A 21,840-nucleotide genomic window follows, 5' to 3' on the forward strand; every position below is an offset into this window, starting at 1 on the left:
GACATTCAAATAAACAAATCAACACACACGGACACACGGACACACACACACACACACACACACACACACACACACAGAGAGAGACAGAGAGAGAGAGAGAGAGAGAGGGCAACATCAGAGTTGCTGAAACATGGTTCTCTTCTTGAGTTAAAGGATGAAAAAGCCTGTTTCTACTGGCCTGACCAATCAGAGGCTTCTGGGTCTGAAATCCGCTGTGTGTATACAAAAACATGCAAGACAATCCCTGCGCTGTACTGTACGCCACATGACAACTTAATATAGCAGATTAATAGCTGGCTGTAGCTCAAATGAAGACACTTTCAAGTTACAGCTTGTCTTTGTTTCCCGTTGTTGTGTATTTTTGCCACAAGGTATATAAAAAAAAACATCATATGCACTGCTTTAGCATTCTTGTGTGCCAAATAAATCTTTTGGGTTTTCTCCTGGCATTCTCAATTCTCTGCTGGGAACAGGACATGGGCACAGATGATGTTATATAGTGTTCTCATGACCACAAGGAAATCATTTTGGGATTTCCACCTCACAATCTTGCTTCGCCGTACTTCAAAACTATTCCTTAAAAAGGTCAGAATGACGTGTAATCGTTAAAAAGTCAAGGTGGCATCTCTTACTGTGATGCGTTCATCTCTGTCATCTAAGTTGGAGCCGTCTTTCCTCCAGGAGATGGTGGGTTCGGGGTGCCCACGCGGTGGTTGGCACTCCAGCACGGCCGGCTCCCCCACTGCGACCATGACGTCGACTGGGTTCTGTCTGAAGTCATCGCGCAAAACTGGAAACAGCACAGAAAAGCAAAACAGTAAATACATCGGAATTTAAGGATGTTTGACTATGATTTGACAATGAAATTATAACATTGGCTGATGTTGTTGGTGCATCCAAGTGGGGCTGTGTTTATTGTGTGAATAAGAAGACTGACGGATGGTATCCAGCTTTCACCCGTGGGAATTGTAGCTATGAATTCAGAACTTTTGACATACTGTATGTGCTGTGTGGTTTTTTAATGTCAGCCAAGGGAAATAGTTTTTTTATTTTTTTTATTTGATGTCGTCTCCCCTTTTCTTGTTCCTAGCATGGCAATGACGTGAACAAAACACTAAATTATTGCCATTTTTGTAAGAGGAGCAAGGCCATATTGTCACCTAGCAAAGGCCTTCTTGAGATATAAACCACTTGAGTGGCAGGATATTGCAAAATATACGGTGTTACAAGTTCCAATACCTTGATCTTTTATATCATAGATGTGATATATCCTTCATGTAAATCAGCACTGTGCTATAAAAGACACAAGCTGCACGGATTTCTCATGTGATTACTTCCTTTTTCTCAAACAGATACGGGATACGGTTTATTGAGACAAGCTGCTGAGAAAGCTGCTTGTCTTGATGACAGAGAGAAAGACAAGAAGACACACGGCTCCAGAGCAATGCAGGAAGGTGAGATCCAGGCGGCTCCACGAGCAGCCGGCGGAAAAAGCTACCACCGCAATTCATCATTTTTCCACAACGAGTAGCGTGCGCACAGAAATAGAGCCCGCGAACCAGAAGCAGAACTGGAGACAAAGCAAACCCTCATCCACTCCAAGAAGCCCAACAGAAGAGTGTGATTTCTGCCGGCCACAGGCGGCTCATTCCCGTCTCCACCATGGACTGTGTATAAGGAGCGCCACTGCACCGCCTCAAGCTCTGAACAGCATGAGGAGGAGGAGCGAGGGATTCTATTAAGTGTGTCAAAAAAAAAAATATTCTACCGGAATAATGTCAGAGCTTTAAACTGTAGTATGGGAGAATGGAATGGGGGTGTGTGAAGGAAAAACAAGGGGTACGTCATCAATGAAAACAACCTTTTGTTCTCTACAACTGAGAAATATTCTGCTTCTGATGAGGTGAACAACATGTGCTAATGTAGACGCCTCTGCATGAGTGTCTGCTGTTAAGCATTCCCAGTCTTAAATTACATGAGGTGGGGGTTTGGGGGTGGGGGGCTCAGAACCTGAACAAGCCAAGGGAGCTGAGCCAACAAAGAGCGAGCAGTTCTCAGTTGAGCTTGGGCTGGGGTGAAAAGACAGGAAACAATGAGGAAAAGGCATAATGACTCCCAGATGGCGGCAACTCGTTCACCTCTGGCTCTGGATTTGTACATGACACTGGACAAGCAGGCCTGAGACGCCTGACGGGCACTGTGGATATGGGAAAACAAATTGGGATGACCTTCTAATTGGAGGCATTCTGGCCTCCGCACTTCTTTGAGCTCCACTCTGCTGCTCTGCCCCTCTGATCCCCTGAGCAGGGCTGCAACTGCATGACTGCAGTTGACTGAGTGCTGATGGGAAACAGCTGTCTGGCGACCCTCACCTCCCCCCAGCCCATCACCGCCAACACCACCGTGTCACATGATAAAAGGCATTCCTCGTGGGACACAAAAACATGGTTGAGGTTACTTCAGACAGGAAGAAAGTGAGACCATCACAAGTGTGCGTACAGTGTGTGTGTATGTGTGTGTGTGTGTGTGTGTGTTGATGTTTTGACTGATACTATCTTATTAGTCCAATAGCAATCGAGTTACACATCTGTTTTTACTATCGTGTGAGGTCCAAATGTCTCCATGGGATTGGAAAGCCTGGAACATTTCCTCAAACCCCTCTGTTAAAGATATATTTTTGGTGATAGCGCCGGAGTTAGTGTAAAGCAAAAGGCAAGGAGAGATGAGGGTTAAAAGCAAAAGGAGCTTATGAAGGTTAGTAAAGAATGTTCTCAAAAGTGCGCACGTTTTTGTGAGTCTGTGAACAAGGGAAAGTTGGCCCGTTTGTGCATGTTATACAGTGGTGCCAGGTAAGTGCACAAATAATCTGGAACATGTGCTTGTGAAACTGACTGTTTATATTCTAAGAAAGGGAAAATGTATCTGGGCATTAAGTCATAATAAGAAATTATGCATGGCCGAGTAAAAACCATGCAAGCATACACAATTTGAGCACTTCTAAGCAATGCTAAGACTCTAGTTTCTAAACATTCCTAAATTCCTTTTCTTGTCCTCTTATAGCTTCACGAAATTGTAATAATTTGTGCTCATTAGTAAACATATCCTAACAAGCTACTCTCTAGGAGTGATGCCGCCGTCCAACCCGATATCGCTTGAGTCCGTGGCGTTTGCAAAACAAGACTGCATAGATGAGGAGAATGAGGGGAAACATGCTGGATAAATATATTAAACGTTGCTGACTGATTTAATATAATCTAAACATCCTGCAACGACTGCCCTGATTTTAGGGATTTAGAAAAATAAATAAGCCGAGGACAATCACCAATTAAACCCTCTGTCTTACCTCTGCAACAAAAACACTTTTATTTTACGAACAAACCCTTTGATTGCAGGAAGATTAATATTCCTCCTCTATCTCCCCAATCAAAAATATTCAACTAAATTGTTTACATCTTTCCTCTCTTCTCTTTCGCTCTTGCATCGATATTTTAAGTCCACGGCATGTCTCTCTTGTTATTCTCAAATCATACTTGGTTATTCCACAGGTTGCACCCATGTGAATTTCACAGGGTTTTGAAGCGATTCATAGCACGTATACTGTAAGCTCTGGTTTCTAACAGTGAAAACCACCTCGACAGCTTCTGAAGCCAGCCCCAGTTTCCCTGTTTAGCTGGAGCTTTGCACCTCTCCCTGTCTTCTTTTCACCCTCCATCTGATCCCTGCAGATGAGAATCTCATCGCCCACTTCAAAGCATCTGCCCTTGGCCTCACTACCCTGGATCTGACAGTGTCTGGCTTGTTGTTAGTCCTCTGGAGCCTGAACCATCGCTTGAAAGGCCTTCTGCAGCCGAGCACCAGTAATCCTCTCTGCAGAGTCCAACTGGACCAAAAAGGAACACGATCCAACCCCACAGACAGCGGCGGCATGGGGCACGCACAGTAACCTTATCACATTGCATCACTGCATGAGACAGCCAAAGGCTCCTTTCGTCACCACGGCCAAACTCCCATGGTACTTCATTTTTAATACTCAAAGTACTTTTATATACTGCACATCCAGCTGGACCACTATTTTGGTACAGCAATCATCAGCATGTCTCAAAGTCAACATCAACATTACTGCAAGGCATTGGCGCTTTTATATCAGTTTTAGCTTTGCCAAAAGCAGGACAACAGCTGTGCATGCTTCTGCCTTCAACTCATATTATTGTGGTGGAATACAATTAGCAATCAACTCATCGAAATGCCTGTTTAAAGGCTACTGACAGATGAGTGAAGATGGAAATACTTTGGCATTTTCCACACCATTAGTTTGATGTGTTTTAAATTGTCATGCGTTATCATTTATCAAAATATTCATATAAAAAATAAATAAGTCGAGCCCAATTGAAAGAAGGGGAAATCATTGCTGACTCGAGGAATAAAATACTAAGAATGGGACCACATGTTCACAATCAGCAGTGTTTTAGCTCGATCAGCATAATTAGCTGCCAACTGTACAATGAATACAGTTTTCATTGTGAGAGAATTAAATAGAGGGACCCATCACTCAAATTCAGTTGAGCAGTCCTCAAATGCCAAAATATATCCTCTTTTGTCAGAAAAAGGTTATGTATGGTTTTGTCTTTGACATTATAGGGGTAAAAGAACAGTTCAACAATTTTGAAAATACTTTATTTGCTTTCTTACAGTGAGTTAGATGAAAAAAATCAATGTCTGTGCATTAGATATGAAGCTAATGCCAGCAGCCACTTAGCATTAGCTTCCATTCGGATGAAGACTGGAAACAGGAGGAAATAGCTAAACTTGCTCTGCCCAAAATAGAAAGAAAATTCCACCTTCCAGCACCTCTAAAGCTCAATAATTAACATATGACGTGTTGTTTGTTTAATCTGTAGAAAAACGAATGTGGTAAAATGACATGTTCTGGTTTTAAGGGGGTATAAGCTGGTCTTTTTCTTGGCCGGGAGTAGTGACTTTCTGGAGTCTCTGCAGTATTTGGAAACCTCATGGTGATGACAAGACTCACATGATTCCCAAAATGTCGAGCTATTCCTTTAACCAAAACAGAAATACAGGAAAGATGTCGACCACATGTAACAGAAGCCTCGTGTTTTTTTTCTTCAGTTAAATGAAAAACAATCCTCAAAATTTTAAAAACTAAATAAGTAACTATTTGGTTTGTCCGATTGAATTTCATTTAATTGACACTCTATTTCACTTCTCAATCTATTGGAATCCCATGCATTATTACTAAGTTACTTATTGGAGCACTGGGCTCCTCTACATGGTTAAGCAGTGAGGTTTGATGAAATGCTCCCTAGAAAATTAAGTTAAAAAGAAAATAAACTGACTTTATATCTTAAAATGACAGCCTATACATATATTGTCGCTACAGTGTGACTAATTGTATTTTACTTCATCAGACCATGTCAGCGATATGTAAATACTAAAATGGAAAAAAGGCAGAGGCTGGAACTATGGCTCCTCCTCTGTTCCGTGGCACTCTGCACTGAGACCGCAATAAAACACATTATTCCAAGAGTAAGTAATAATAAGTAAAAATAACTTCTGGCATCTATTGCACTGTCCTGAAGTCTCAATGTTTCTCAGTGCTTAAAAAAATGCATTCATTTCAGTTTAAATACAAACCAGCCTTCTTTGACTAAAATACCCCAGAGCACTGACCTGAAAATATAGTAAATACCCAAAGCTAGCCTTAAAAATACAGTTATCATGCAACCCAGATATGAAATCCTTGACTTATTCTCACCATCTATCTCCTGACCTTTCCCTACAGCCTGCCTCTCTACTTCTATCCATCTCCCCACTTCTCCACCTCCATCACCTCCTGCTTTTCTTCTCCTCGCTGCTCTTGCAGGGCTGTAGTCTAGAGAGACAGAAAGCTGCAGGAGAGACAGCTGCTCCACAGAAAAACCAATATGCGCGGCTCTTGTAATGTAGCTGGTCAGATGGACTGAATAAAGAAACACACACATACAGGCTTACAAAGGAGGTCCAGTGGGCCCTGTACCCGTCTGCAAGCACACACCAGTGCCAATATCTTAATATGAACTGCAACCAAGCAAATCCAATAAAAAAGAGAGGGTCCTGCACATACAAATTAAAATACACGCATTAGCTCAGTCTCATAACTACGCCACACGAGACTTGTGGAATACACACTTGCAATCCAAAAGACACCGCACTCTGCTTATAAAGCAAACACAAAATCCTTGCCTGTCGTCCCAAGGCAACCCGATTTGAATTTTATTTTCTGCACAGAAATCATTACTCACAAAAGCCCCAGGGCAAACAGTTTTTTTCTGCATTCAGGGCCATAAATCTATCTTATGTTTGGCGAGCCAATTAACTCAACATAGGGGCTCACTCACCGGGATAAAGCTCCCGGTTATAATATTTGTTGGGCCAAATTTTACACTTCAACTCTTGCTCTCTTCGGCTCAAAGAGCCTACTCCCATGTACAGCTCAGTAACAACCATGACATTAGTTTCATACACATCTTTATGTAAGACATGTTAGGAATGCTGACCCACAGTTGACCTGCAAGTTAGTAGATAGTTTAGTTTTTAGTTTTGTCTTGTTTTCTGTGTCTTAATTCATTCAGTCATGTTTTTTTTATGTTACCTGTTTGGCCTCTTTACGAAGTCTATTAAGTATTTATTAAATTAAAACAGATAGGAAAGGCAGAGGAAAGTCAGAAGAGATGATAGTACATGTGCAATGGACATACAACGTATTAGGAGGCACTGCATTCTGACAGGGGGTTTATGGGTGCAATGATGCCGTGTGAGTGTGCGTGTAAGGATGGATGCACCGGCTCATCAGTTCTTGGATGTTCTGACACTCTAATCCTGTTGATGTACGTGCGGAACATATCACTCGTGAGGAGCAGACATTAAAACCAGCTAAAAGGATTGTGTAACCTCCATTTTAATCTCCTCCACTCATCCTGTCCCTCGGTAAGAATGAAGACAGCAGAAAGAAGAAAAAAACGTTGCTGAGAATCAGGAGAGGTCAGATACAGAGAGACAGACAGACATGAAACAGATTAGGATAATTAGTGAGGTGGCAGAAGAGCTGGGTGAAACAGCTCTGCTATGAGAAAATTGTCAGTCAAACAAAAGTACAAATGGCTGATTCTGTTGTTGCCTAAATGGTCTTAATTCTATTTATGACAATAAAGCCAAACACTACATCAGTTCTCAGGATGATGACCGGGTTTCTATTATGACTAGATTCAACACAGGTGGTGCCTTTGAGTACATGCTGGTACAGTATGAATATCAAACACTGAATCCTTTGTGAATTAAAATATAAAGATAAATACAGGTGTACAGACATTACGTCGTGTTTGGTTTTAGGATTTCGAAACCAGTGCTGCAGACATTTTTATGAGCTGCTGAGAGTTTCACTAACTTAAAGGCTTTGTGAGAGGTTGAGAAGAAAATGTAGGCCGACAAGTTGTTACACATGTTCAGAGAAACAGACACACACATGCTCTTTTGTTTATAGGATGTACAGTGTTTTTATTAAAAACATTCCCACACATAACTTCTCCTCATTTACTCAAGGGAAAACACCATAATTCAAGCCTGCTCTGCCAGTGAAGCTTTGACATTCAGACCAAATATTACATTACAATGGACACAACTTCTGTTTATCAAACTGTCATTTTTAAAATAGCAAAGACCTTACTGGGTACTGAAGTGCAATGTTATATGGCAAGTGTAGCTATAGTGTGGCATAAAGATTTTAATGGCCACTATTCAACATTGTTGTTTCCGTCTGCACAGAGGCTCAGTGCCACATCACTGCAGATAATGATTAGACTGTTTATGGTAAATAGCACATGAATCAGATCCGACTGTGCTTAGATTTGAAAAGAGTGTTAAATGTTATCCCCCCCCCCAATCAAACTTAGCCAACGATTACTTCTGCAAAGCTCACAAATCCATTACAAAGCTCTTTCAATAACAGAAAGAAACGTTCTTAACAAATAACAATTAACACATTTACAATGTTTACAGTATTACCAATATGTCAGGGAAGAAAAGGAAACTGAGGCTACAACTGGACAACTGAAGTCAGGAAGAATATTGCCTGGTCTGATGAGTCTGGATTTCTGCTGCGACATTCAAATGGCAGCATCAGAATGTGTAGCAATGGTTCAGTACCAATTAAACATTTTTGAAATGCCATGGCCGACCTGAGTATTGTTGCTGAGCATGTCCATCCCTTTGTGACCACAGTGTGTCCATCCTCTGGTGGCTACTTCCAGCAGGATAAGCTCAACTAATCTCAAACTACTTTCTTGAACATGACAATAAGTTCACTGTCCTCAAATGGCCTCCAAAGTCACTCCAATCGACCACCGTTGGGATGTGGCAGAAATGTGTTCGATTGGTATCAAAGGGTTCTAAGTGTGCCAAAAAAATATGATGAATGAGCATGATGGATCCATGCTGAAGCCAAATGTTGGGAGTTTAAGCAAGTGTACATGTTATAGAGTTGTTCCTACAATAATTTGCTCAATATGTAATATATGAGGTTATAGCATCTTAACTATTTAATATATAATACTAATTCTGTGACAATAACTACAATGCCCTGCATGTCATTGGAGTGTACAGAGTAAACCCGCAGGGCACTGGCTACATGTGGTGCCGTCTCCTTAAATGGGATTACTTTGCAACAACGATTCTGCAATACATATATGCGTGTTATATTATTTCTTCTATATCAACTTATTACAGAAAACCAGGAAAATCAATCAACATGCTCATCACTTGATTAAGTAAATGAATTTTGCTCGGGCTTCCCATGTCATTAAACAAAGCTTATATTAAGCAAAATAAATTAATAGACGAAAGAAAGACGGCAGCATGGTCCATTTTATCAGTGCAAATGCATTCAGGCACGTCTCTCCTGCCACAGGCCACGAAATGCATGTGGAAGGACGCGGTTCTCTGAAACATGTTAGCGAAACAAGCTATCAACGTGCCAACCGTTTTATATTCTATGCAGACTTGTATTTGCAAGGACTTAGCGCTCCTTGTCTAAATGAAATGTTTACATGGTTGTGGGTGATGTCTGTTATTTATTAAGTAGCCTGTTCACCATGAGCCTTTAAACGCATTGCGTCATAAATGTATATCACCACCTCAGCTAAACAGTGCTAACTGCATGTTGTATAACTAAAGTCATCAAGCATGTCCTTTACTTTAAGCACCTGTCGCAACCATGGCCGTGAAATGACCAGATGCTCCAGTCACAAAGAAACTGTCCTTCAGATATTTCAAAGGAAACTGTATTTCCTCCTGGTTTGAGTGATAATAGAAAGGTGAAAGCCCAAACGACTGAGAACGCTGGGTGGAGGACACTAATGAGCGACAGGCAGGGGAACACAGAGGTGCATGACAGACAAGGGGCTGACAGTTAGCAAGCTGCTATGACGTTAGAGTTGAGGCAATACCTGGGGATTGTTGAACTCATAGAACAATGACCTACATACTGAGATCTGTACTAACAATACCTCCCCGTAGGGACCTGACCTCCTGCAATAAGGTGGCTTACTGTCTGGTCCTGCGGTACACAAGCATGAAGCGATGCATCGGCTGATTTACGATGAAACCTCGTAAAAACAGCGACAATAAACAACACCTGAATCCTTTCGGAGGCAGGAAATGCAATGAATATGGGAAATTGTACAAAACCAAATCAAGTCCTCTTCTTCTGAATAATGGAGCGAGCTAGAGGCAGTAGAAACGTGGCCCTTTCTCTCCGGGGCAAGAGTTCTTTGCATGAAAGCAGTGAAAAGCCACACACACACACACACAACCATACCCTTTAACCCTCTCATTAGTGTAATCCTGCCTGAGAAGAGTAAATTGTCATGAATAAATCCACTTAGAAGCCAGAGAATGAAAGACTTTCACTTTGCGATGGTTGCATTACCATTTCAATAAGCGTGCCACGCTGCAAAACATTGGCAGTGTTTGACAGAGTAATTGGGAACATTAACGAGTAGATAAAGTATGGTAAGTTATAAGTGCATGTGTGTGTGTCAATTAATTTTTTTGCGCAGAGAAAAAAACAAAAAAACACTGCGAGATTTTTCTCCACTAATAAGGCGTATGAATTCCCCCTGAAGGAGTGAGATTGTTGAGAAAAAGACTTTGCGGGATTTGTTAGACAAAACAAAAGAAGTGGAAAGCAGACAGCAGTCAGACCTTGAGACAAATGTATTCCAGTATACTGGCTCAGGGAAACCTTTGTTTGAGCAGGATGACCTTAGCAGTGGTGTTTGGAAAATCTCCTCGGGCTGAGTTCTAAATAAGCACCTTCTATGAACTGTACACAAAAAGCAAAGAGGGACCAACTCTGGGGTATGTGCAATTACACACTGCAGACAGGGCATAAATCTGAAGCTTAGTGGGCTTTGTTTAAATGAGAATCTACCCTAACTCCTACCTGGCCCTTGTTTCTGAAAGAAGATAAAGTGGGTAGAGGTAGAAATATTAAAAACGCAAAACCCAGGAGAGATGCTCCACGGGAGGAGTGCACCCGGGTCACAAAGAGAGGCGATGGGAATGGAGGAGGAGGAGGAGGATGAGGAAGAGCTAGTGGTGGGGAGGGCGATGCATTGTAACAAAGAGAAAAGTGAGCAAGACAAAGACATACAAGGCTGGTAGAAGTAGAAATACAGACACAAAGAAACAAAGAGCTCCGGTGAATGCAACACCGAGCGAGACACTGAGAGTTTTTGCTTTACGGAGAGGAGAGGTGCTAAAATAGGCAAAGTTATGCCCCTACAAACACACACATGCAAATTCCACAGCACACACACACACACACACACACAGTTATAGCAATATTCCGCATCCTAATGTACCCCGAGGTGCCCTGGTCCTTCCCCTGCCATCAATTTGAGAGACAATTCTGGGCCCAGGAGAGAAGTGATAGGTGTGTAAGTCTCTCCAGTGTCACAGAAAAAAAAGGGTAATAAAAATCAAGACGGAGATAGCAAGAATCATGGGCCGTTTTCACACAAATATCTGGGTTTATGGCATTGTATTCCAAGCTATATTGTTCTTGATTGACAGGCATACAGTCTGCAGCGAGATACACAGCATTACACAAAAATGCCTTTGTCCAACCCGGGAAAATTACACTATTGTGACGGGGAAAGATGCTGACAGTGCAGGTGCAGATTGCAGAATCACATGAATCCAAGGCATGTATAGAGGCTGTGTTTGACACAATACTACACATTATGTTCTCACAACGGATGGATATGTGAAGAGATACAGAGTAGAGGTAGAAAAGAAAAAAAACTATTGAATTATTGGCTGATTGAGAGCCAAATGGATCTTGATGTCATGTGTTTGGTACTGATAGTGCGTGCAGGCGGGGGTGGATGTGGAAGCACAGCACCACATGACCACAACTCCAGAGCAGATGGTGAGAAACAACCACGGTTTTCAAGCATTTGGTTGTATTCTCAACTCTCAATCGTTTCTCAACGTCCAAGACGGCTTCCAGAAATACATTCTGAGCTGGATGCAAACATATTCATGTATGCAACATATACAACTTCAGTGGGTTTTCAGATATGCAAAGACACATGGATACCAATTATTATGCGCTATTTAATGTTACAAAGCTGCCTTGAAACAGTAGTCTTTGGCGCGCACAGTATAACCTCTTCAAGTCCTGGAGACGCTAAAGACGGGTGATTTAGAGTCGGACCAGTAAAGAAATTGAGTATAACGACAAGCTTGTTTGGTTTGGACCGAGCTTCGCCAGGGAGGAATGAACGGAGAGAGAAATGAATGAGGGGTGAAAGATGAAACTTTAATGATCCCTCTGGGGAAATTGGGTCATTTCAGCAGCACGGCGAAGGGTGTAGATAAGAACAGAACAAATGCAGGCTGTTGTAGATAATCCAAGTAATTAAAACAAGGTAAACATATTACAGCGTATTCCACAGATAACTACGTGCTGCGAAAGTGTTCTTTTACAAATGTAGATATCAGATGTACGTGGTAAATAAATGAAAATGCCAGATGGGAGAATTTAGAAGGTAAAAAAAAAAACACGCGTGCATTGTGAGATGTTTAAATGATTTCAAAAAAAATTGCCAATGGAGCAAACGCTGCAGAAGAAGGGAAGCAGAGAGTGAAGACAGATTGAGCAGAGGAGGGAGTGAGACAGGCAGGATTGTGCTGAAGCAGTGCACAGACCCTTTAATTGGTCGGAAACAAGAGGTCTCCGAATAAACACCCGCCACAAAAGAGCGCCTGGCTCATTTTTCCCCTCTCCTTCTTTTCTCCCGAGTAGTTTAACTGAAGCTAACTCTCAGTCGTGTGTTCCCCCTCGAAGCTCTTCCTCCTCCTCCTCCTCCTCCTCCTCCTCCTCCTCCTCCTCCTCCTTTCTGCACTTCCCCTTCACTCGTCACCAGCCCCAGCTGTCTGTCCTCTATCCTCTCCTGTGTATCTGTCTGTTGCTGGGACGACAAACTAAACACATTCTCAAGATTTCCAAATATAACAACAAACTGCTCTCTAGGATCCCTCATGTCTGCACCTACACCACTCCCCCATCCTCATCTCTCCATATTTTTTCTCTCCCTCTCACTGCCGACTTTTCGGTCTTCTGCCTAATTATCTCACGGAGGACGAGGTAGCCGATACCATCCCCCACACCTCTACAGCCCGGCGAGTGAGAGACCCTGATGAATAATTTCACGTTTCTCTAGCCTTCCCTTTTGCTAGTCCTCAAATTGATTATTGTAAAGAAAGCACAGCTAAAAGAGCAGCCCACTGGGTAATTTGTCTTTCTGACGAGGATAGTCCGTGGATAGGTATGGGGGAGGAAAAAGCAGAGGGCTCGAAATGATATGCAAAGGAAGAGAGAAAAACGTGATTATACGAAGAAAAAAAAATGATATTGGATGCTTCGCCCGGTCTCGTCTCTGATAGCTCATTCCGTTTGATGTTGTGGTCAGGGGCACAATTGGGGAGACTTCATATTTGCATTTGAAAATGTTCCCAGAAAAGTGAGCAAAGTGAGGGAGGTTCGTACCTGAAGGAGCATCTGTAATTACATGAAGCACATTTGGAAAATAAAAAGCTAATACTCTGTTATCCTCTTTCTCCATCCCCTCTGTGTTATTCTGCAAATCCCTATCACAAACACTGCCGCAGCCCTGTGGCTACAAACATTCATCAGTCAATGTTTGATTTTGCGTAAATACGGCCGACTGATGTGCTGTGGGATGATGCCAGCCTCCAGGTGTTTCCAATCTCCTCGACATTGACACTCCCATTGGTTGGCGTGCGAGGCTCCGGTGATGACAGGGACGGAGGGTATCATTTGGGCACCACAGGAGAGATCACTGAGTGTGTGTACAGACACCCTGCCTTATCATTAGTATGAGGTATGCCATGAATAAGCTCCGTGGAAATGAATGCACCTATCCTGACTTGGCAACATTACGTGACTCACCTGACTGAATGGGAGTTAATTAGGAGGCCGAGATGAGGTCAATGCTGTGCGTCATTCTTCATTTTGGTCGAGGCAAGTGCACGCCTGAATATTTTTTTGTGACATTTGGCATTCTTGTAGGCTCAAACAGGCAGCTTTGATGCTCCGCCAGTGCAAAGTAAGCTAAATCAGCCCCCCACCAGCTCTCTTCTCTTTCTCTCCCTGTATGTAACAGTACTGTACACCCCTCATCACTTTTCATTCTCCCTTGTGTTTTCCTGTCTTCCAACTTCAATCCTTTCCTCTAAGCCATCTCACCATCTCTCAGGGCTTTGCTCCTCCCCATCTCCTTTTTCTTCTCTCCTGCTTCAAACCTGCTTTTAAGTCTTTCAGCTATGCTAGATTTTCCTCACTGATTTTTGGGCCCACACGCTTTCCTCTTTTTTTTTTCTCTTCCTCTCAGTCCTGTTGTGCATTCTCCACCCCCAACCCCTCAAACCCTCCTAATGGATCCCATGTCAGCAGAATACCAGAGTAAACCACACAACTGCACTGTGGCTTCATGTCTGTCTCTGCCTCAACGGCGAAAAAAAAAAAAACTGCTGGCTGAACATTACAGTAAAATGTCTCCAATGATGTTCTACTCACTTCATTAAGCTGTGTCACAAATAAATAACAGAGGTGCACATTTGATTGTGAAGTGTGAAACACACATTGGTCACTGAGAGATACTACTTTTGTTTGTTCCTTTATTTAAAGAAGATTTTAACTCATATTTGATGATAAAGGGTCAGTGCTGCGTGGCTTTTATATTTTTGTGGGTTTTATTTTGCTGAAGTTTCCATTTCCTTTGCCCATGTAGTCATGGAAGCTATCGCACAACATGATAATTACTCACTTATTCTAGGTTACTGCTGCTGTTGCTTCTGGTAAACTCTGCACTTACTGTGCAATAGAAGTTTTTTCATTTTGTGTCACAACTTGTATCCCTGAGGAAATTATAGAGGAAATGTGCTTAATAAACAATCCTGTCTCGTATAAATGAGGGTTATATACTGCTAAGTTGCAACAAAAAGTATGTTTTGTTAGGAACATAATACCGTGTGGATTGTATTTTTCATCAACATAATGAGAAAAAGTGTTAATTAACGTGATATGCTGAGGTGCAAAATGTTGGTACTGAATTTATTTGCAAAATGTTCACTAACAACATAAAATATCTGCTCCTGCAATAGAACAATTTGCTTGTGGCCAATAAAGCGCTGTTAAACTTAATGGTTATGTTTGGGCAACTCAAAGCACTTGGTTAAGGTTAAGGACAAATTGTTGTCTGGGTAAAATATTGAAAAAGCCAACAATGACAGAAAACTGAAGCCACAATCATTTCCTAACATTAACCAAAGTGTAACCACATGCAGAAAAGATATTTTAGTTACACAACAATGTCAGTGTCACTTTCTTTGTGTGAGAGTCCCTGATCTGGCACGATGATTAGAGGCATTCTGAAACACAAAGGGCTACAGTGTTCAACAAAATAAAGGATACACTCAGATGAGGAGTTTGTTATCCCTTTATGCCTTTATAGATTCTTCATTTTAATGTATGATTTTCAATTAACTGTGTATGAGACAGCTCATGCTAAGAGGCTGAAATGCATGCTGGGAATGAATCATTAACGTTTGCTAATCAATTTATATTAATGTGCTATAGTCTTGAACTGAACTTAGGTTCATTAAAAAGAAAAATAACAAAATAATTGCCCTGATTCTCTGCTCAAAGCAATATCCCTGTTCTTCTCTTTCAGGATGTGCTTTCCAAGCTTCATGCAGCTCTTCAATAAAGCCACAAACTTTTTTTTTTTTCAAAGGTACATCCCTCTGCTTTGTTCTCTCCTTTGGTGTAGTGAGCCAGTGGCAGTGTGTGCATGCAGGGCTCTGCAGCAGGCTCACAGGGACACGTGTGATAGACGACCTGATAAGGTACCGACAGGGACAGGCTCTCACGTCCCTGCTGGGCTCTGCACTCCACAGGTACACGGCAAACCCGGCGAGGCCAGGCAGTGACAAATGGACCCAATTTCCATTTATTTATCTATCTGTTGTGTGGACCACTGAACACATGCTTGTCTGTCCCTACCCCCCCCCACACCCATAAATCTTTATCCTGTTAACACAACACCAATAAACCGACACTTTAGCCCTCCCGAGCAGGAGACTAATCAAGCATACCGGCACACAATCCGGAAAGAAAAATCCGTTTTCACGTCTGCTGTGAAACAAACATCAAACCGACAATTATAATGAATTCACCGCAACCAGGGGACGAGCTCACTCGTCCATATCTGCACCTGCAAATAGTAAACAGTGATTATAAAACATAAAAACAATTCTGCAAAGCGAAATGGAAAGGATGCACCCGGGAGAATAAATCTGGGGCTAAAGCCGCGACTTACGACACAATAATGCGTTTCTGCTGTGGAGATGGAAGGGGCCGGTCGAAAGCCACAGGGAGGGATGGGGTCAGGGTTGAGGGAAGGCACACATTTATACTGCTTAGATTCGATAAGGCTTGGAAATTGCTGAGAGAGGCACCCACTTCTTGAGAGACAAGCAGTCTGCCAGTCTTTCTCAGTGACTCCAGCAGGGTTGGCCCTGTGAGGAGGCCTCGCATGCTCTTACACGGACATCTTCATCATCGGCAGCCAATCTGACTGTCCCATCAACAAACACTGAACTAGATTTAATATTTCCGTCTCTGCAGGCCAGCTCACTCCCTCTCGCTAATGCGAAGCCTCAATCACACCTCCTTCCCTATTACTGACATTAACAAGCACCCCCCATGAACTACCCCCGCCGGTTTTGTCATATTACCTGGCAGAACACCAACAGATTTTTTTTTTTGCTCCGTGCCAAGCAGCCAGTCGTGTGAACGGTTGAGCCGCTGGATTTAATTAGTACTGCGCCCATATGGATTAGCAAAGAGACAGGCACAGGCACAAGCAGAAAGTATGTCACATTCCCACCTGATCAGCTCTTAGCATTGCCCTTGGTGGCATGCACACACAGATGCACACATGAATACACACACCAGAGGGAAAGGGTGGAGGGGGGGCTCCGCAGATTTGTAATCAGGTGATTCCTTTGCAGTAAATTTAATTGGTTTTAGCAGCAGTGCAATGAAAACGTTGAGGTTGGCTTGTTGCACCATGTGTGCAGAGACAGCTGCTCTGATGGGCAGGAGGCAGGAGGGAGGGGAGTGAACATACTGCTAAATGGATTATTTAAAAAATCAGCGAGGTTGATAAATAACATACTGTCATAAGACAGTACTGACATAAGTGAGATGCAGATGGGAGGAAGGACACTCAAATACTTGCCTCATGCTCTGCTCTGTGGAAAGTCACTTTGCCACTGAGCCACACTTGATATCATACTATCCTCGGACATTGTAAAAAAAAAGGTTTATTTTAAGAGACACCCTTGAGATTTGAGTAGAGGACACAAGTTCGCACATGGCAGATGGTTTTAGATTTTTTATTCAACGAGCTCACTATCTCACAGCCAAACTCGGACACTGAGTATGCTATCTGGAATTATTAGACTCAACTAGAATCAGAAGTATCACCTCCGTGAACCAGTCAAACCAAAATGTCGTCAAAATGTCTTCCCAGTGGACGTATGTGCAAATCTCAGTTCACCACTGATCTACTGAAACATTGAGTTATGTTTTAGTGCCAACAGTGCAAAGCAAAGAAGAGAAAGCTGTGTCCTTATAACAACATGGATTTCTCTTATCATATAAAAGGAGTGCGTAGATGGAGTAAAGGACAGGAATGTTTCACCAAATCAATAAGACTCTGGTATTTGCTCAATGATTTCCTCCATTAAAGTGTCTCTGTGTCATCTTAAGGCCAGCCCAGAGGTCAAATCATGCATAACTTTCACTTATTGATCGGCTAGTAGCTGAATGGACGATACCATTTCCACATTTCTGCCCAACAATACCCTCAATATACACGTCTAATGGACCCGCCACAGACCGTGAAAAAACCTATAATAGGTTAATAGAGTTTGGTTATTCTTTACATTTGCAAAGGCTCCTTAAACTGAAATGTGGTATTTAGTTTCAGCTGTGCAAACAGTGAATAATACATAGCGCTATATGTGACATAATATGATGGTGGTTAAGGCATTTTGTGCAGTTAAGCTCTGTATGAATAATGGCGTAATCCACTGCAATTATGGATAGATATCTTATAATTAGCTCACTGTAATCCCTCCAGCTGTCTTCCTCTTCGTAGACTCAGCACTGTCTGGATCCAAATAGGAAGAATTGAGAAAGAGGGCAGTTAGGGATAGGCTAACCTTTCTGTCTGGGAAGCGATTGCTGGCATTGTGGGCTCAAATGAAATGTTGTCCTTCACAGTCTGTGGAGAGAGAGAGTTTCTTTTGTGTCTCTCAAGGCACAGAGAAACAAAAATGACACATAGAGGAGATATTCAGGGTTGACTCGAGGTTATTCAGTCAGTAGTGTCAGCGTCTCCAAGTCCCACACAACAACCACATTATTCCAAGGTTTTCTTTCTATTCATGGTTGACTTCCACTTTCTTAATGTCCATTCACTGTCTCATACGGCAGCATATGTCCAAATGAATTGGTTTGTTGTCGGACGCTAAAAATATGCAGGTGCTTGGGGGTTTGAATGAAAAGCGGGAGGTCAACATACATTTAAATTACTGTGATTACATCAAAGTAATTTAAGAGACGAAAACCGTGAGATTTACTGGGACTGAAACCCTTGATTAGGCTCAGTAGGTGTCTCTGCTCAAGGTAGCCCATGTTTAATAGCATCCATTGAAGCGTACTGAATAACATGCATGGGCTGTTAAAGTCCCGGTGTTTGTGAGCTTGTCGTTCTTTTCAGGAACCAAATGGGATTGACAGGGAGGGCTATTAAACATGGCAGCCTGGGTAGACTGTAAACAACGTACAGCACATTCCCTGCTGTGCGTTCATGGGACTGTGACGCTTCATGCATTTCCACCTCCCAGAAGCAATTTGGAACAGGAGTCTTCTAGCTGTGCTGCTGCTCCTCACTGCACAAACAGGAAGCATTACTATCTGTTACTGTTATGTGTCTATTCCCAATACATATAAGTGGTTTAAATAGCAGGGTTTTATTTTTGGAAAAAGAACTTCAACAACCGCCCATGTCTGTTTTTGCTCTCTTTTTTTGTTCTTTAATATGCAAATTCACTCAAATAACAAAAACCTTTTCACACTTAGTGTCAGTTAGACATGCTGATAGCTGATAGGTTTTATTTGACCAGGTTCTGAGATAACTGACACAATGAAGGGGAATGGAGTTGTATAATTATCTTAGGTTTGGACAATGAAACAATGCAACATGCCCTACTAAAACTATCAACCAACACCATCATTAACAGTTTTCAATGGAAGTTTTTGGCTTCTTTTTTTTACCATGTTTTGAGTACCCTGTAAAGCGCTATAAAATAAAATGTATTATTATTATTATTTTATTTTTATTTTGTATTATCCAGAGTAACAGAACCCTGGATATAGACGCCTACATGGCTTTGTGCTGTTGCCCTCCAAAATTGTGTCGTTACTGTCCGGTTCACCAAAAAAATGGAAAACTTTTTAAACTCCACAAACAACATTTCATTCACGTATATTGAATGGAAGTGGAGCCAGAAATCCCACAGACAGATATTTGAAAACATGGTTGTATAAAACCCAAATGACCAAAATGGCCAGATATCACTGTAAGCAAATAAATAACTCTAAGCGATCTGGCTCAACTGACCCTCTGATGTATCTGGTTAGAAAGGATAAACGAACAGTTGCAAAACTGCTTTTGACCTGAAAACACACAATTCAATTACAGCAGTAGCTAAAACTAGGAGGGTTTGTGGCCAGTGGAGTCAAAGGGCTAATCAAACAGACAGGTTTTCATTCCTATCTGTAAACTAATGATGCATACTCTCATTCTTTGCCCTCTCCCCTATTTATTCCTCTCTATCCCTCCCCATTATCCAACACTACCTCCATCCCCCATGGCAACACTATCCGCTCTATTACAGAACCTCTAGAGATATCTGCCTTCTCAGCATGCAGCGGAGCTAGGGACGGTGAAACAGATACACACACATGTCCACACACACACACACACACATACTCAGCCCTGAGATAATCAATGCCAACAGAGCCGCAGCAGATAGAGAGAGACAGTGGAGAGAGGAGAGAGGTAGACCCAAGGCCAAGTTCTACTCGAACAAGCAAAACACAAAAAGAAAATACACTAAGATGATGAATATGAATGAGTGCCCTGGCCCAAAATATTTACAATTCTCTTGCCTGGGTACAGTATATCATATGAATTCTCAGCTTATTAAAAAGATAACGCGTGGAGGAAAAGGCACATGGTGTATTTGAGAGACCAGGAAGTGAAATAAGTTGAAGATGAAATGAATGCATATGAACATACATTAAAAAAAGAATGAAAAGAATGTTAAAAGCTTATGATGTCTCAGTCTCTGCCCATGACAAAGTACTTGTTTATTATAGGCACAAATGTAGAAAGAAGAAAGAAATGCATGCCAACAACAGCACATGGCACATTTTCTTTTTTTTCCAATATCTTCTTATATTCTTGCTGCCATCTTTCTCTCTCACTCACACAAAGTGCCACTTATAAATAGCGAATGCCGAAGAATACAAGACAACAGACTGACAGCGTTCCTACATCACACTCGCTGTCTCTGCACATGCTGTCAACAAATCTCAAGGAAAAACTGACAAGACACGCAGGTGTCCGATGGCTATTAGTGTAAAAACTTTCTCATCTGTCAGTGAGGGGAACCAGTTAGTGAAGCAGCTGTCAATTAAACAACCATACATCTTCAGAGGCGTCTCACACCCTAAATAGAGAGTGGACGAAAAAGATGTGCTTGCCTGTGGCTGGTGGGTGTTTTATCGCCTGTCGACATTTTGGTGCAAGACCTTTAGCTTAAGACCTTTAGCAACTCATTACTCATGGCATATTTGACATATACATATTTTTGGTAGGCCATGACAGGGTTTGAACCAAAAAAAACGTCAGCAGGCAATAAAACAGACGGCAGAGGTGACTGTTGTGTGCAGAAATCCTGACGATACAACAGATAACACTTGATGAACTTTACTGTGACATTATTTTAAAGCACCACATTAGAAGAGAGAGGTTTGCTGGAATCCCAGTATCCGATTCATCCAACTATCAGTCCAGTTATGAATCTCAAATGAATTCAGTAAGCCTATAATTAGCCAGCTCTGCTTGGCGGCCATGGGGATAACATATATGATAGGAGCCTGGAAAGGAATATCCTTCTTATGTATCTCTCTGAATCTTTCATGAGAAGAAAAAGAAAAAACCCTGCCAATAAACTAGCCTGATGAAAATCTGATTCTGTACCACGAGACACATTCAGATCCAAAACGTACAAATGCATGGTGAGATCTGACAGGATGTACATCTCAAGAAAAAAATACTAAAACTGTCAAACTTATCTGACGCTCAAAGAGGATGAAATCACTTAATTTAGATGCCACTATCTGTCCTCCCTCAAATCTTCAACTGAGAAGGGAAACACTAATCTAACCGTTCACTATAAGGCTGAAGGAAACACTGGATGCTATGACACTCAGGTACAACTACCATCAGTAAGGTGACAAGCACTGTTCTAATGTGCTGTTTTCTTTTTCCTGAGGATAATGGCGGAGCCATCGGGAACAGAGCCATTGCTCTTATTACATTTGCACAGAAAAGTGATGCTTTATGTCATTATTTCATGTTATTACAGAAAAAAGCTCTTCCTCATTTTAGTTGTATTTTGTTCCAGTCTCCACGTTTGATCACGCAGACATTTAATTGTGTAACCGGCCCTTTAGGTGGTGTATTTGTCACAACTGACAAACAAGAGGGAATCATTTCTTGGTGATATGATAACTTGAATTCCCCTTTGCCACAGACTGTACACATTTGGTTTGACACCACCATCCTAAACATTGAAATAATAACATCCTATTTCGACTCAGAGAAATTGTCATCTTTGCAGGCATTTTCCAATCCCCCAAACAAGCAGCAGTGGTCAGACAGACAGTGCCATTATATCAGTGGCAAACACATCATTCTGGTGGCGGACCAGCTGCTGACAGGTTGTCAAACAGTCAAATCAGCTGTTCTTCCCGCTGACCTCAGAGACCCGGACAGAACTGCTATGATTACAGGCCTTACAAGCAACCACAGAGCACTGAGCGCTACTTCATCA

General features: G+C 42.0%; 1 protein-coding gene across 1 annotated transcript in view; it reads right to left on the minus strand.

Moving 5' to 3' along the window:
- The window catches only part of LOC306732908 (roundabout homolog 1-like), a gene marked incomplete at its 5' end in the record, with an annotated part of 74,855 nt that overhangs the window by 18,191 nt on the left and 34,824 nt on the right, over positions 1–21,840 (minus strand). Inside the window, one exon of the mRNA XM_079214083.1 lies at positions 633–790. Coding sequence (XP_079070209.1) covers positions 633–790 — 158 coding nt within the window. The remainder of the gene's footprint in view (positions 1–632; positions 791–21,840) is intronic.

Source organism: Taurulus bubalis (genome assembly GCF_910589615.1).
Source record: "Taurulus bubalis genome assembly, chromosome: 2".
NCBI classification, from domain to species: Eukaryota; Metazoa; Chordata; class Actinopteri; order Perciformes; family Cottidae; genus Taurulus; species Taurulus bubalis.